Genomic DNA, 15,115 nt, shown 5'->3' with positions numbered 1-15,115 from the left:
TCTACAGGAGACAGACTTCACACACTCACCCACAGACTCTCACAAAGACACTCATTCCTCACTAACTACGAGATATATCTTTCTCTTTTACCTTGACTGACCTTCATGCCTTAAAGTAATGATGGACTGTCATTTCTCTTTACTTGTTTGAACTGTTGTTGACATAATATGGACTTGGTCTCTTTCCAAATAGGGCCATCTTCTGTATACCACCCCTACCTTGTCACAACACAACTGATTGTCTCAAATGCATTAAGAATGAAAGAAATTCCACAAATTAACTTAAGGCACACCTGTTAATTGAAATGCATTACAGGTGACTAACTCATGAAGCTGGTTGAGAGAATGCCAAGAGTGTGAAAGCTGTAATCAAGGCAAAGGGTGGCTACTTTGAAGAATCTCAAACATTAAATATATTTTTATGTTTTACACTTTTTTGGTTACTACGTGATTCCATATGTGTTATTTCATAGTTCTGATGTCTTCTATTATTCTACAATGTATAAAAAAGTAAAAAATAAAGAAAAACCCTTGAATGAGTAGGTGTGTCCAAACTTTGGACTGATACTGTACATGTAACGCACGCACGCACCCACGCGCGCACACACCCACACACTATATGTTATGTCAGTCACTGACAGTCACTCAATTAGCCCTTGTCAGCTAAACTTTTTTTATTAGTAAGTTAGTCTAGCCAGCTATCTAAACATGTAGTAATCATGGTCGATTTTACCGACTGATATATAAAAAACTTTAAAAAAAAATTCAGGAGATGAACTCCAAAACTTCAATTTTTTCTCATTTAGTTACCCCAAAAGGCTATGATTGCATGTGGGGGTATGGATGTCCGTACACAAACCCCCAAGCCACTGAAGCCCCTCATGATGAGTTCAGATTTTTTGTGGCCCACACACCCATCAAAATTGCCCCTCACTGCTATAGAGTCCTCAACAAAGAGCTAGGGAAAGAGGGGGAGATAGAAAAGGTGGGAATGATATAGAGGATGAAAAGCGGGTAGGAGATAGTGGGTGGTAGGATAGAGTGAATGTGTGAAAAGGCAGCAGGCTGAAGTGATGAAGAGAAAAGGAGATGAAGAAAGAGTGAGAGTGAGAGAGAGGAGGACACAAACAAACACACATGGAGGCAGAGAAGAATAAAGGCATCCAGATGATGTCTGGAGGGCACAGGGAGGGATAAGGAGAAGCGGGTGGAAGATTTAGACACATACCTCATTTAAATTGGAGTAAAAAAAAGAGATACCCCATGAAACCAAACCCAGCATGATGTTGAGGGACATACCCACATTCTGCTCAGCCTGGGTACAAAGAGAAACCAGGCCTCTCAATACTAACGGCCTCAATACTTTTATAATACGCAGAATACTGCCACAACTACAGTCTGATTACGTATGCACAACAGCCTTTGGACAGAGCTTCAATACCACATATCACTGCAAAACAAACCCAATTATCTGAAAGACAACAATTCCTGTGACTCAGTCCCATGATGATCAGGACCAGATACATCCTCTGTGGAAATAGGTCTTTAAGGAGTCAGTCACAATTAGGAGACATCTCCCATGAGTCACAGCCAGGTCCAGACGGGACGTAGGCCAGTGGGCAAATCAGACAGTCAGAGAGAGATTGTCTGAGGTTAGTACTTAATTGGTTCATGGTTTCTCATCCAATGAATATTCATCAGCACCTGTTCTGACATGGCTGTTTAGAGAGTGGTGAAGGAGGAGGCACTGAGTTTAGTAGTTTTAGATCCCCAAGGTGGAATGTCTCTTTATCTGACACTGCTGTCAGAACCTCTGCGTCACACACTCCATCTATTCATCGCTCCATCTCTCCTGTCCTGTAGAAAAACACACGCCGTCTCTCCTCTCCAGGAGAAAAACACACGTTGTCTCTCCTCTCCAGGAGAAAAACACACGTTGTCTCTCCTCTCAAGGAGAAAAACACACGGCGTCTCTCCTCTCCAGGAGAAAAACACACGGCGTCTCTCCTGTCCTGTAGAAAAACACATGCCGTCTCTCCTCTCCAGGAGAAAAACACACGTTGTCTCTCCTCTCAAGGAGAAAAACACACGCCGCCTCCCCTCTCCAGGAGAAAAACACACGGCGTCTCTCCTCTCCAGGAGAAAAACACACGGCGTCTCTCCTCTCCAGGAGAAAAACACACGCCGTCTCTCCTCTCCAGGAGAAAAACACACGCCGTCTCTCCTCTTCAGAAAACACGCTGTTTGAAGGAGATTTTTCTCTCACAAACCGCTGAAGGGGATTGGATGTGTTAGTGATGGTCAAATAATTTTCCCAGAGTTGCCAAGTGATTTTTGAGATGAATCCAACAGCCGCCTGCTGCTGCGTATATCAATACATTTAATCTGTGGGAAGCAAGGTCACATGATTAAAACTAACGTCAGCCTTAATTAATGTCAGGATTTTAATCAAGGAGATCAATCCTCCTAATTGATTGTCAATGCGATGATGTATGAATACAGAATTTCCCCCCTCACCCACAAGCCATAACTCATATTGCTATTAACAGTTTTAAGATTGCCAAATGGGTTTTTTAATTGAAAAAGAACATGCAGTATATTGGAATTCTGTTAACATCTACCATTAATATAAACACATTTTAAACAACTACCCCATTTTAAAACAAGAAAACAAACAATTCAGAGAATTTCATCACTGAGAATAAGTCTGGGCAAAATATCCATATCCCTCCAGTATACAACCTCCCACTACATGTGAGGTATTTGTAGAAAGCCATGCCTAACATGATTCTGGTGGTGCCCCTCATGTAATACCACACAGTGTGACTCATTGCAGTAGTCCCTGGAGTGTCTACTTCATATCATAGTACCATCACTTCATAATCCATCCATCAGGCAACACAGAGGATTGTTCACATTCCCCTCTTATGCCCCCACAACCCTGCAGTCTCCATGACAACAGCCTTTCAAGCATACGGACAGGAAGAGGTATGAGATGTGAGCTGAGTGTCAATGCACATGCTCACATGCAAAACACATACGCACATTCTCACTCTGCTTCTCTTGAGAACACATGCATGTGCATCTGTGCACACGCAAGCAAGCGCACACGCACATGCTCACACGTGCGCACCAGAGAAGGCTGGTGGGAGGAGCTATAGGAGGACAGGCTTATCGTAACGACTGGAATGGAATTAATGGAATGGTACCAAACACGTGGACTCCGTTTCATTGATTCCATTCCATCCATTGGAATGAACCTTTCCTCCCGTAGCTCCACCCACCAGCCTCCTCTGACACACACCAACTGTAATAAAAGGCCTTTGAGTCAGGAGCAAGGATTCTGAACCCTGTCTTTCTCAAGGGCATCCTTATATATGACAACAATCTTTCAACCGTGCCTGTGGGACAGCATGCAATGTGCACCTCAGGAAAGACGGCACATATTTCACACACATAGTCCTCCCCTGGTCACTGTTCCTCGCTCTCCTCTGCGTTCACTTGTGTCAGTCACGCTATCCATCTCTATCTCCTTTTTCTGTTTTGTCACTCTCACTCTTTCAGTTTCTCTATTGCTCTGTCCCTTGACTTATCTTCCTGTCCACTGTTGTTACTACACAACCATTAGGGCAGTCTGAGGGGACATTGCTCCTCAACAATAATGTTATCCATTTATGTAGCCCCCTAGCACTTAATTTGTCACTTTACTGAATCAACTGTTTTTCTAGCTATCAGACATATTAGAGAAGGTAACCTTTGACCTGAGCCCCACAACTCTAATGCACTATAATGCTGCAATAAAGCAGTCTAAGACTTGTTCTAAGCAAAAATGTCTCCCTTGCATTGCCATATTATCATCTTATTATGGTGAATTATGATCTGAATCGATCATCGTTGACCATCAGATTTAAACAAAGACATAGAAAGATCCAATATATTATTAGTTGATAATAAAACATCGCAAGGTCTCATGCTTTTAAAGGGATGCTTTGGGATGTTGGCAATGAGGCCATTTATCTACTTCCCCAGAGTCAGATGAACTTGTGGATACCATTTATGTCTCTCTGTGCAGTTTGAAGTAAGTTGCTTACTACTACTACTACTACTACTAATAATAATAGCATTATCCTGTACATGCTATCTTAGAGTTCCCATAGAGACTAAGACATGTCACAGCCAAACTCATGATCATTAGCTGCTGGTTAAGGACCATGGTTATTCAGTCATAACCATGAGAGTGTAGTTCAGGTTCTCTATCCAGTTAGGGTGTCCCTGCTTGTCAGTCATTGTCGACTTCTATGTGTCTGTCTTTTGAGTTTGTCTCTCTCTCTGTCTCTCTGTGGTCTGTCTGATTGATGTACAGGGCATTCTGAAAGTATTCAGACACCTTGACTTTTTCCACATTTTGTTACGTTAAAGCCTTATTCTAAAATGGATTCAATTGTTTGTTTTCTCGTCACCAATCTATACACAATACCCCATAATGACAAAGCAAAAACAGGTTTCTACAAGTGTTTGGAAATATCACATTTAAATAAATGCAAGACCCTTTCCTCAGTACTTTGTTGAAGCACATTAGGCAGCGATTACAGCCTTGAGTCTTCTTGGGAATGATGCAAGTTTCTCCCATTCTTTTCTCCCATTCTTTTCTGAGGATACTCTCAAGCTCTGTCAGGTTGGATGCGGTGTGTCGCTGCACAGCTATTTTCAAGTCTCTCCCGAGATCGGTTTCAAGTCCGTGCTCTGGCTGGTCCACTCCTGACTTGTCCCGAAGCCACTCCTGTGTTATCTTGGCTGTGTGCTTAGGGTCGTTGTCTTGTTGGAAGTAGAACCTTCGTTCCAGTCTGAGGTCCTGAGTGCTCTGGAACAGGTTTTCATCAAGGATCTCTCTGTAGTTTTCTCTGTTCATCTTTCCCTCAATCCTGTCTAGTCTCCCAGTCCTTGCCACTGAAAAACATTCCCACAGCATGATGCTGATTCCACTATGCTTCACCGTAGGGATGGTGCCAGGTTTCTTCCAGACGTGACACTTGGAATTTAAGCCAAATAGTTCAATCTTGTTTTCATCAGAATAGAGAATCTTGTTTCTCATGGTCTTAGTTCTTTAGGTGCCTTTGGTAAACTCCAAGCGGAGGAGTGGCTTGCGTCTGGCCACTCTACCATAATAGCTTGATTGCTGGAGTGCTGCAGAGATTCTGGAAGGTTCTCCCATCTCCACAAAGGTACTCTGGAGCTCTGTCAGAGTGACCATCAGGTTCTTGGTCACATTTCTGACCAAGGCCCTTCTCCCCCGATTGCTCAGTTTGGCTGGGCGGCCAGCTCTAGGAAGAGCCTTGTTGGTTCCAAACTTCTTCCATTTAAGAATGATGGAGGCCACTGTGTTCTTGAGGACCTTCAATGTTGCAGACATTTTTTGGTACCCTTCCTCAGGTCTGTTCATCAACACAATCCTGTCTCGGAGCGTGTCGGAAAATTCTTTTGACCTCATGGCTTGGTTTTTGCTCTGACATGCACTGTCAACTGTGGGACCTTTATATAGACAGGTGTGTGCCTTTCAAAATCAAGTCTCAATTGAATTGAATTTACCACAGATGGACTCCAATCAAGTTGTAGAAACATCTCAAGGATGATCAATGGAAACAGGATAGACCTGAGCTGAATTTAGAGTCCCATAACAAAGGGTCTGAATACTTATGCAAATAAGGTATTTACATGTTTTATTTAATACATTTGTAAAAAATAAAAAAAATAAAAACTGTTTTCGCTTACTCATTATGGGGTATTCTATGTAGATTGATGAGGAAAAATATGTATTTAATCCATTTTAGAATAAGGCTGTAACGTAACAAAATGTGGAAAAAGTCAAGGGGTCTGAATACTTTCCGAATGCACTGTAGTTGACATACCTCTGGATGGTCGTCTCCTCTGCTTAGTCTGCATGGTCAACGTGCCGACCACTGCGCCCATGTTGTCGACGTGGAAACCCGCCTGTTCAAACAAACTGAGGACTGAGCAGTCCTCCTCTCTCTATGGCTTTCTCCCTCTCTATACCTCTGCCCTCCCCCTGTCTCTTCTCTGTCGGGTCCACGCCGGGCCTCACTATGGTGGTGCCCCTGTTCTTTTGCCGTCGTTTCTGAGTGAGCGAAAAAATGGCTCAAATTCTCCTTCCCCAAACGCACACAAGCTGCTCCTGCTTCTCCATGCCCCTCCCACCCTGCGCTCATTCACTCCTCGGTCACCCCACTCTCTTTTTCCCTGTCTTTCACTCTTCACCCCCACCTCCCTCTTCCATCCTTCCCTCCCTCTCTCCTCATACCTTGTTGTTATGCGGTGTCAGTAACTGTTGCTGTGCTCACACCTCCAGACTAGTGAATGGCATGGATGTAGAGTATGTCAGGCTGAGAGTGATCCATACTACCCACATTCACTATGCTACTTCATCTTCTCTCCTTCGTACCTTCCCTCCATGTCTACTCTATGACAGGGTGGAATATCTAAAGCTATGTGGCCTCTCATCTTGCTAAATGAGAGCTCTCTAGATAGTACCATCAGAAAGTATTCACACCCCTAAAATGGTTTTCATTGACATCTGTTTTGTCAACGATCTACACAAAATACAAATGTTAACATTTGTAATGAAAATATGAAAAACAAGTATTCAACCCCCTGAGTGGCATGTCAGAATCACTTTTGGCAGCGATTACAGTTGTGAGTCTTTCTTCATATGTTTCTTAGAGTTTTGCACACCTGGATTGTATAATATTTGCACATGTTCTTTTGAAAATGACTTCGAGCTCTGTCAACTTGGTTGTTGATCACTGCTAGACAGTCATTTTCAAGTCTTGCCATAGATTTTCAAGCAGATTTAAGTCCAAACTGTAACTAGGCCACTCAGGAACATTCAATGTCGTCTTAATAAGTAACTCCAGTATATATTTGGCCTTGTGTTTTAGGTTATTATCCTGTGAATGGTGAATTTGTCTCCCAGTGTCTGTTGGAAAGCAGACTGAACCAGGTTTCAATCTAGGATTTAGCCTGTGCTTAGGTCTATTCCATTTCTTTTTATGACAAAAAAACTCCCTATTCCTTGCCGATGTCAAGAATACCCATAACATGGTGCAGCCACCACCATGCTTGAAAAATGAAAAATGGTAAGGTACTATGGTGCTAGGTGTGTGTGTGTGTCCCGTAATTCTCAGAAAAACCACAAGATGTCCCCCTAAAATAATTATACAGTTCCTCTAGCTGCCACTAGTCTTGATCAATTATAAATGACCTCTGTTTCATCAACATTTTTGAAGTCATTCCATCTAAACGATTTTGAGGTACATTTATCAAATGTTTTGCCACTTAGAAAAATATCATTTAGGTTAGTATGATGGGGTCAAGAGGACCCCCCCCCCCACAATGGATGTGAGATGCCCCCTTATGGTTGATCATTTGTTTCTAGCAGTAATTTAGTCAATCTGAGGTGAAATAAATACTAGCCAGCTAGTTAGCATAAGGTAATGTCTGCTAGTATAGCCAGATAACCCCCAGTTAGCAGGGTTAGAATTAGGGTTAGGGGTCAGAGTTAAAATAGGGGCCAGGGTTAGGGTCAGAATAGGTGTTAGGGTTAGGGTCAGAATAGGGGTTAGGGTTATTGTCAGAATATGGGTTAGGGTTAGGGTGAGAATATATTAGGGCTATTGTAAGGAATAGGGGTTAGGTTTAGGGTCTGAAGGTTAGGGTCAGAATAGGGGTAAGTGTTAGGGTCAGAATAGGGGTTAGGATTAGGATCAGAAGGTTATGGTGAGAATAGGGGATAGGGTTAGAATAGGGGTTAGGGTTAGAAGGTTAGGGTCAGAATAGCGGTAATTGTTAGGGGTCAGAATAGGGCAGGGCATTTACTGCACATGCTTTTAATGTGAAACCCAAAACCCTGAGGCCCTGCCGAGACAAGCAGGTCAAAACCCTGAGTCTCTGCCGAGACAAGCAGGTCAAAACCCTGAGGCCCTGCCGAGACAAGCAGGTCAAAACCCTGAGGCCCTGCCGAGACAAGCAGGTCAAAACCCTGAGGCCCTGCCAAGACAAGCAGGTCAGAACCCAAGGCCACAGCCATTTGGGGTGGTTTTGACCTGCTTGTCTCGGCAGGGCCTCAGGGTTTTAAACTGCTTGTCTCGGCAGGGCCTCAGGGTTCTGACCTGCTTGTCTCGGCAGGGCCTCAGGGGTTTGACCTGCTTGTCTCGGCAGGGCCTCAGGGTTTTGACCTGCTTGTCTCGGCAGGGCCTCAGGGTTTTGACCTGCTTGTCTCGTCTCGGAATGTGACCTGGTGAGTCATATCCCAGAAATAAAAAGAGCCCTCGGCTGTCCGGAAACTGGCCTTTGACCTGGCGGAGAGGACAGGAATCCATAACGCATTCAGTAAAGAAAGGTGGTTGGCAGGCATAGACCCAGAATTATCCATCCGTATCCCACAAAGAACTGTCTGGTTTGAGCTGTTGGCTTCACCCTCATTATGACCTCTACCCCTACCACAACCTCTGCCACAACCTCTGCCACAACCTCCACCCCACAGCCTAGCCAGCACCCACAGGTCTCCAGTGACCTTGCTCCGAACGTTGGCAAGAAAAAAAACGTCATCACAAATTCTCTGAAACATATAGTAACATATAGAGTGATTAGAAAGAAGTGTTTGTTGAACCAATGAGTTTTTGTTGTTGTTTATTTGTTTGTTTATTTTTGTTTAAAGTACCAGTTCTACAACGACTAACAGCGTCAGAGGTAATAGGCCAAGGATTACAGAAAGGCGAGGCCTAGGAAAAGAAAGGCTGAGTCGGCAACAGTCCTGAAAGCCTCACCCCACAAAATGTTCATGGAAGACAAGGCAAAATAAATGACGGCGTGTTAACCTACTCAGTGATGTGTTGTGTAGGATTTGCCACAAACATAATGCTTTGTATTCATGATATGAAGTTAATTTCTTATTTTTTGCAGTATTTATTATTGCAAAGTTATTGCAAACAGGATGCATGTTATGGAATATGTGTTATACTGTACCTTATTTTCACTCTCAAATAGGTTAGTATTGTGGAGAAACTACAATGTTGTTGATGCATCCTCAGTTTTCTCCTATCACATCCATTGAACTCTTTTAAAGTCACCATTGTCCTCATAGTGAAATCCCTGAGCGGTTTCCTTCCTCTCTGGCAACTGAGTTAGGAAGGATGCCTGTATCTTTATAGTGACTGGGTGTAAAGGAAAATCCCCCCCCCCTCTCTCTCTCTCTCTCTCTCTCACACACACACACACACACACACACACACACACACACACACACACACACACACACACACACACACACACACACACACACACACACACACACACACACACGATGACCTCTAAAATACCCCTCTGCTTCCCTTCATGCATGATTGCTTTGACATATGGCAGGGTCCTGCCTTGCTGTTGCATGTGTATTTTCCCGAAGAACAACATGTCAGTGCCAGCGAGGAGGAATGAGTAGAGGAGATGTGGATTCTCCATTTCAGGAGAAAAAAAGATAATGATGGAAATTAGAATTATGTAGAAAAACGTAGACAAAATCCCATCACCCACACATAGTTGTGAATGCACGTAAGCACGTATGCACATACGCACAAACACACACTCATGCACAAACTCACGCTGTGTTTGTGTGTCTCGGAGCCCAGTTCCTTTTGCTGGAGCTTCCTCTGTCTCTAATGGTCTGTATAAATAGCTGCTTGTTTTCGTTCCCTGCTTTGTCTGATGTTTGCTCTCATTAACTGAGAGGTTTGAGATGAGAGAGAGTTTCCTGAAGTTAAATCAAAACTTCACATCCTAATTAATTATAAGAAAAACAAACTATTTCAGGAACTGAGATTCCGATTCGTCCCAATTATGTTGGATTTCTGGCTACAGAGCACAGAACGGCCTATTAGAGACTAATACAGTCTTTCCTCTGCACATGGCGGGATTCTACTCAACCCTATCTCTGTAGCATTTGAGTAGTGAATATTTTTTGCATAACTCTCAGTGTTCTACATGCTGTGAGAATATATATGTTACTGCCTTAGTATGATGATGGGACAATTGGTATTCAGAGAGGGGATTGATCGAGAGAAGAGAAATAGAGAGGGGGAATAGGGAGAGAAGAGAAGTAGAGGGGGTTTCGGGAGAGAAGAGAAGTAGAGGGGGGATAGGGAGAGAAGAGACGTAGACTGGGGATAGGGAGAGAAGAGAAGTAGAGGGGGTATAGGGAGAGAAGAGAAGTAGAGGGGGGATAGGGAGAGAAGAGAAGTAGAGGGGGGATAGGGAGAGAAGAGAAGTAGAGGGGAAATAGGGAGAGAAGAGAAGTAGAGGGGAGATAGGGAGAGAAGAGAAGTAGAGGGGGTATAGGGAGAGAAGAGAAGTAGAGGGGTTATAGGGAGAGAAGAGAAGTAGAGGGGGTATAGGGAGAGAAGAGAAGTAGAGGGGGGATAGGGAGAGAAGAGAAGTAGAGGGGGAATAGGGAGAGAAGAGAAGTAGAGGGGGGATAGGGAGAGAAGTGAAGTAGAGGGGGTATAGGGAGAGAAGAGAAGTAGAGGGGGTATAGGGAGAGAAGAGAAGTAGAGGGAGGATAGGGAGAGAAGAGAAGTAGAGGGGGTATAGGGAGAGAAGAGAAGTAGAGGGGGGATAGGGAGAGAAGAGAAGTAGAGGGGAATAGGGAGAGAAGAGAAGTCGAGGGGGGATAGGGAGAGAAGAGAAGTAGAGGGGGTATAGGGAGAGAAGAGAAGTAGAGGGGAATAGGGAGAGAAGAGAAGTCGAGGGGGGATAGGGAGAGAAGAGAAGTAGAGGGGGGATAGGGAGAGCTTCAGTAGTTAGACAGACAGAATCCCCTCTGGGCTTTAATTAGGTGTAAGATAAATATTAGAGCATTCAGAGCCTGCCAATACATAGTTAGCTGTGTCTGCATCTTACTACTCAATTCATAGCCAGTCCTCTCACACCACACCAACCTGGTTTATTTAGTCCTGAAAGCAGGCCATCAGAGTCAGTCCCCACAGTATAAGAGTTCATCTGAACCAGACATACACAGAAACAAAGCCAGCAACCATAACCAGTCTACACAGGATCCAGGACTCATTCAACAGCACCCCTATCTCCTTCCTGCCTATGCAAGAGACTGAGACACTGACAGACATACAGAGAGAGTTACAGTAGGACAGGACATTTTCCACCAGAAAGCTCTTGTGGTTTTGAAAAAAGGGCTTCAAACATTCTGAGGGATTTTGTGTTTTTGCCCAGAACTTCTAATCCCATTGGATCTGTACCAACACTGTACATCTCTCTACCTCTCTCTTTCTGCGTGTGTCTGCGTGTCAGTGTTCTAAAAAAGCCTCCCATCGTTTAAAAATGCATCCCCTCTCTTTTTTTCTACACCCCTTTCAACTTTCTCTTCATACTTGAAAGGATCTCTCTCTCTCTCTCTCTCTCTCTCTCTCTCTCTCTCTCTCTCTCTCTCTCTCTCTCATATAGCAAAAAGACTGGAAGGCTTGGAGAATAGAGAGAGTAAGTGGGCAACAACAAAGTGCAGATTTACATCAAACGGTTATATGATGCATTCTATTCCTGTGGAAGGGATGTTGATAACTATGATAAGAAGCGGTCCAATAGCCAATATCTACTATATTATGCATTCCCATGAAATCAGTTGGTGTTTTGGTTATCCTTGGGCTCTGTCAGATGCCCTTTGTATGCATCTCAGTATTGACAATAGATCAGTGTTTCTCCACTAATTCCTAACACCGTCCTGTGTGTCACCATTGCTTGACGCACGCACGCACGCACGCACGCACGCACGCGCGCGCACACACACACACACACACACACACACACACACACACACACACACACACACACACACACACACACACACACACACACACACACACACACACACACACACAGTCACGTGAACTGCCCTAAAACATGCTTGGTTTGGTAACCAGCTCTGTACTCTTCAGCAGCCTCATACGGCATTAAACACACTAACACAAAGTAACTCCTCTAAAACAAATGCACACAGTGCTCTCACATCAAAGTTGTAATGTGTTTAAAGACTGATGTGCTGAATCCTCATAAACAACATCAATGAACAATCAATAGGTAAACAGGTTATAATAAACCTCTGAAATGCATCTCTTGGAGAGTGCTGTGCTATTGACTTGGTCTAGAACTCCTCATGTGTCTACACACACACACACACACACACACACACACACACACACACACACACACACATATGTTCAGGTGTTCTCATACCTCGTCTTCTGTAGTCGACCTGTTTGGTGTGCACGGAGAAAGTCCCCAGCACAACCCCCATCTCAATGTCTAGGTCCTCTTCTCTTCTCAAGACTTTGGATTTCTCGACCTCTCTCCTTCACTGTCTTTCCGAGTTCCTCGCTGTTAGTCTGTTCTCTACCCCTCTACAGGCGGGTCTCAGCCCCTGCTGTTCTCTACCCCTCTACAGGCGGGTCTCAGCCCCTGCTGTTCTCTTACACCAGTGTGTGCTTCTCTCTGCGGTAAACCATGGTCTTTGTTTCAAAATGCTGTGATCTTCGCTCTTCCTCTCTCCCCCTCTCTCTCCGAACTTGTTTTTCTGCTCCCTGAATCCTCCTCTCTAGTTCCTCCTCTACTTTCTGAATCCTCCTCTCTAGTTCCTCCTCCTCTACTTTCTGAATCCTCCTCTCTAGTTCCTCCTCCTCTACTTTCTGAATCCTCCTCTCTAGTTCCTCCTCCTCTACTTTCTGAATCCTCCTCTCTAGTTCCTCCCCCTCTACTTTCTGAATCCTCCTCTCTAGTTCCTCCTCCTCTACTTTCTATGTTGTGGATAAAGAGGGCTGTGTGTGTTGCACACGGCAATAAGTGGGAGAGATGGGAGTGAGGAGAGGAGGTTATGGATAAAAGTGTCACACGTCCACAGGGAGTTACACACACACACACACAGGCCAAGTCACACATTGTGATTTAAGTGGGACATTTGACATTTGATTACATATGTTCTTCTTCTCGCCTCAATTCTCCATTACCCTCTATCTCACACAATCCCTGAAGACTTGAAGGGGACATTTATTTGAGTGATAAATCAATGGGTTTCTCTTCACAGTTTCCCTCTTGAGAACCCTTCATCCCTTCCTGTCGCCTGTCTGTCATTCATAAAAGTCAACGGCATTAATAAACACAACATACTTGGAAACAAATGGGTAACATGCTCATTCAAATGCAGCACACTAAAGTGTGACGCGCTAACAAAAAGTTGTGAGCAGATTAATTAACAACACATCCTTGAACGCTCGCTCCTGCCCATGTCCTGTCGTTTGTCTCCACACATGCTCATTTGTAAGTCTTCACAGAAATAGTTCCTCTACCCTTTGCCAATGAACATTGCCCCACACTAGCTATTTTATGGACCTCTCAGGGTCACACACACTCGGTGGCCCTCACACACCAAGGAGAGAGCGGAGCAGAGATGAAATGAGATAGTTCATTACAATCCCCTGGGAGGAGGGTCAAAGGAGGAGTGTTCATCTGTATCACTGACTCGATGTCCCCCTACGGTGAGAACAGAGAGATGACCACACACCAGGACAATACAGATTGGAGTGCACCTGAACGCACTGAACAATGATTATTTGGAGGATAAACCGATAACATTTGAGACCATGTCTCTGGTTCACTTTTGGTGGTGTAATGCTGTGAGAGAGAAAAGGTTATGTGTTGGTAGTGACTATTTCAATGAGGGCAAGAGATAAAGACTGAGAAAGGGGGATAAAGAAACCGATGATTAGATGAGAAAATAGCCTCAAAGAGAGGAGGGAGTGTTAGAGATCAGGGAGGAAATATGAGCGTTTTCATTTCTTCCCTGTCTACGTGGATGGTACTGTCAGAGGCCAAATGTGTAACAAAGCCTTAGTGCTTCTGGGCCTCCATGAAACGCCCTTTAATCTGTCCTTTCATCTCTCCGTCGCTCTCCTCTTGCTCTCACCTTAACCTTAACATCTCTCCCCCTCCTGCTCTGCCCACGTTGTCCCTCTCTTCACACTGGGTCCCGAGGACAGTGAGGACAGGGAAACCAACCAGCAGAGGTGAGTCAGGAGGAGAGGGTCTGTAATTGGTTTATAATGACGGTGCTCTCTACTAGTCTCTACTATTGGATCATGACTCTTTCTGAATGATTCTAGCTATTCAATAGTGATATCAGACATGAATACCTGAGCGGATGAACGAGAGAAAAGAACCAAGGAATCCAGACGTACTACTGTTGAGACATGGACTAAGATCCCCTGAGTCTTTTCCCTCTCTCTACAAGGCATCCAGACATACTACTGTTGAGACATGGACTAAGATCCCCTGAGTCTTTGCCCTCTCTCTACAAGGCATCCAGACGTACTACTGTTGAGACATGAACCAAGATTCCCTGAGTCTTTGCCCTCTACATATTTAATTTAATTTGACCTTTATTTTAAGGGAGTTAAATCCATCAGGATTAATCAGACACTTTAATGGGAGGTTAATCGTTAAATACTACAGGAAGAGTGGGACAGTACACTTAGGCTTCCGCTCTCCATTCATAAATATTCACCCGTAGCCCGACGCTCTCTCTATGTTCCCCCTTCCTGTCTTTTTCTTATCATTTATTTACATCCTCATGTTCACTCTCTCTCTCTCTCTCTCTCTCTCTCTCTTTTTCTTTCTCTCTCGTAGTCGAAACATTTTGTTTTTCACACCTATCCAATTCAAACTCTCTCTCACATACATACACTCACCCCATAGCATACACTCACCCTATAGCATACACTCACCCTATAGCATACACTCACCCCATAACATACACTCACCCTATAGCATACACTCACCCTATAGCATACACTCACCCTATAGCATACACTCACCCTATAGCATACACTCACCCTATAGCATACACTCACCCTATAGCATACACTCACCCCATAGCATACACTCACCCTATAGCATACACTCACCCTATAGCATACACTCACCCCATAGCATACACTCACCCTATAGCATACACTCACCCTATAGCATACACTCACCCTATAGCATACACTCA

The 15,115-nt window shown here is 44.2% G+C and overlaps 1 protein-coding gene across 3 annotated transcripts in view; it reads right to left on the bottom strand.

Annotated features, from left to right (window-relative positions):
• LOC139418484 (A-type potassium channel modulatory protein KCNIP1-like) overlaps window positions 1-15,115 on the bottom strand; it is a 33,157-nt gene that overhangs the window by 8,666 nt on the left and 9,376 nt on the right. Inside the window, exon 1 of one of the 3 annotated variants that reach the window (XM_071167994.1) lies at window positions 12,307-12,757. The exons of 1 other annotated variant lie outside the window; for it this stretch is intronic. In XM_071167994.1, coding sequence (XP_071024095.1) covers window positions 12,307-12,367 — 61 coding nt within the window. In that variant the 5' untranslated portion in view covers window positions 12,368-12,757. Of the gene's footprint in view, window positions 1-5,906; window positions 6,124-12,306; window positions 12,758-15,115 lie in introns of those variants that run through there. One more of the 3 variants, XM_071167995.1, reaches the window with a different exon arrangement.

Source organism: Oncorhynchus clarkii, chromosome 10, assembly GCF_045791955.1.
Source record: "Oncorhynchus clarkii lewisi isolate Uvic-CL-2024 chromosome 10, UVic_Ocla_1.0, whole genome shotgun sequence".
In the NCBI taxonomy this organism is placed as follows: domain Eukaryota; kingdom Metazoa; phylum Chordata; class Actinopteri; order Salmoniformes; family Salmonidae; genus Oncorhynchus; species Oncorhynchus clarkii.
This window is presented reverse-complemented; position numbering and strand designations above follow the sequence as displayed.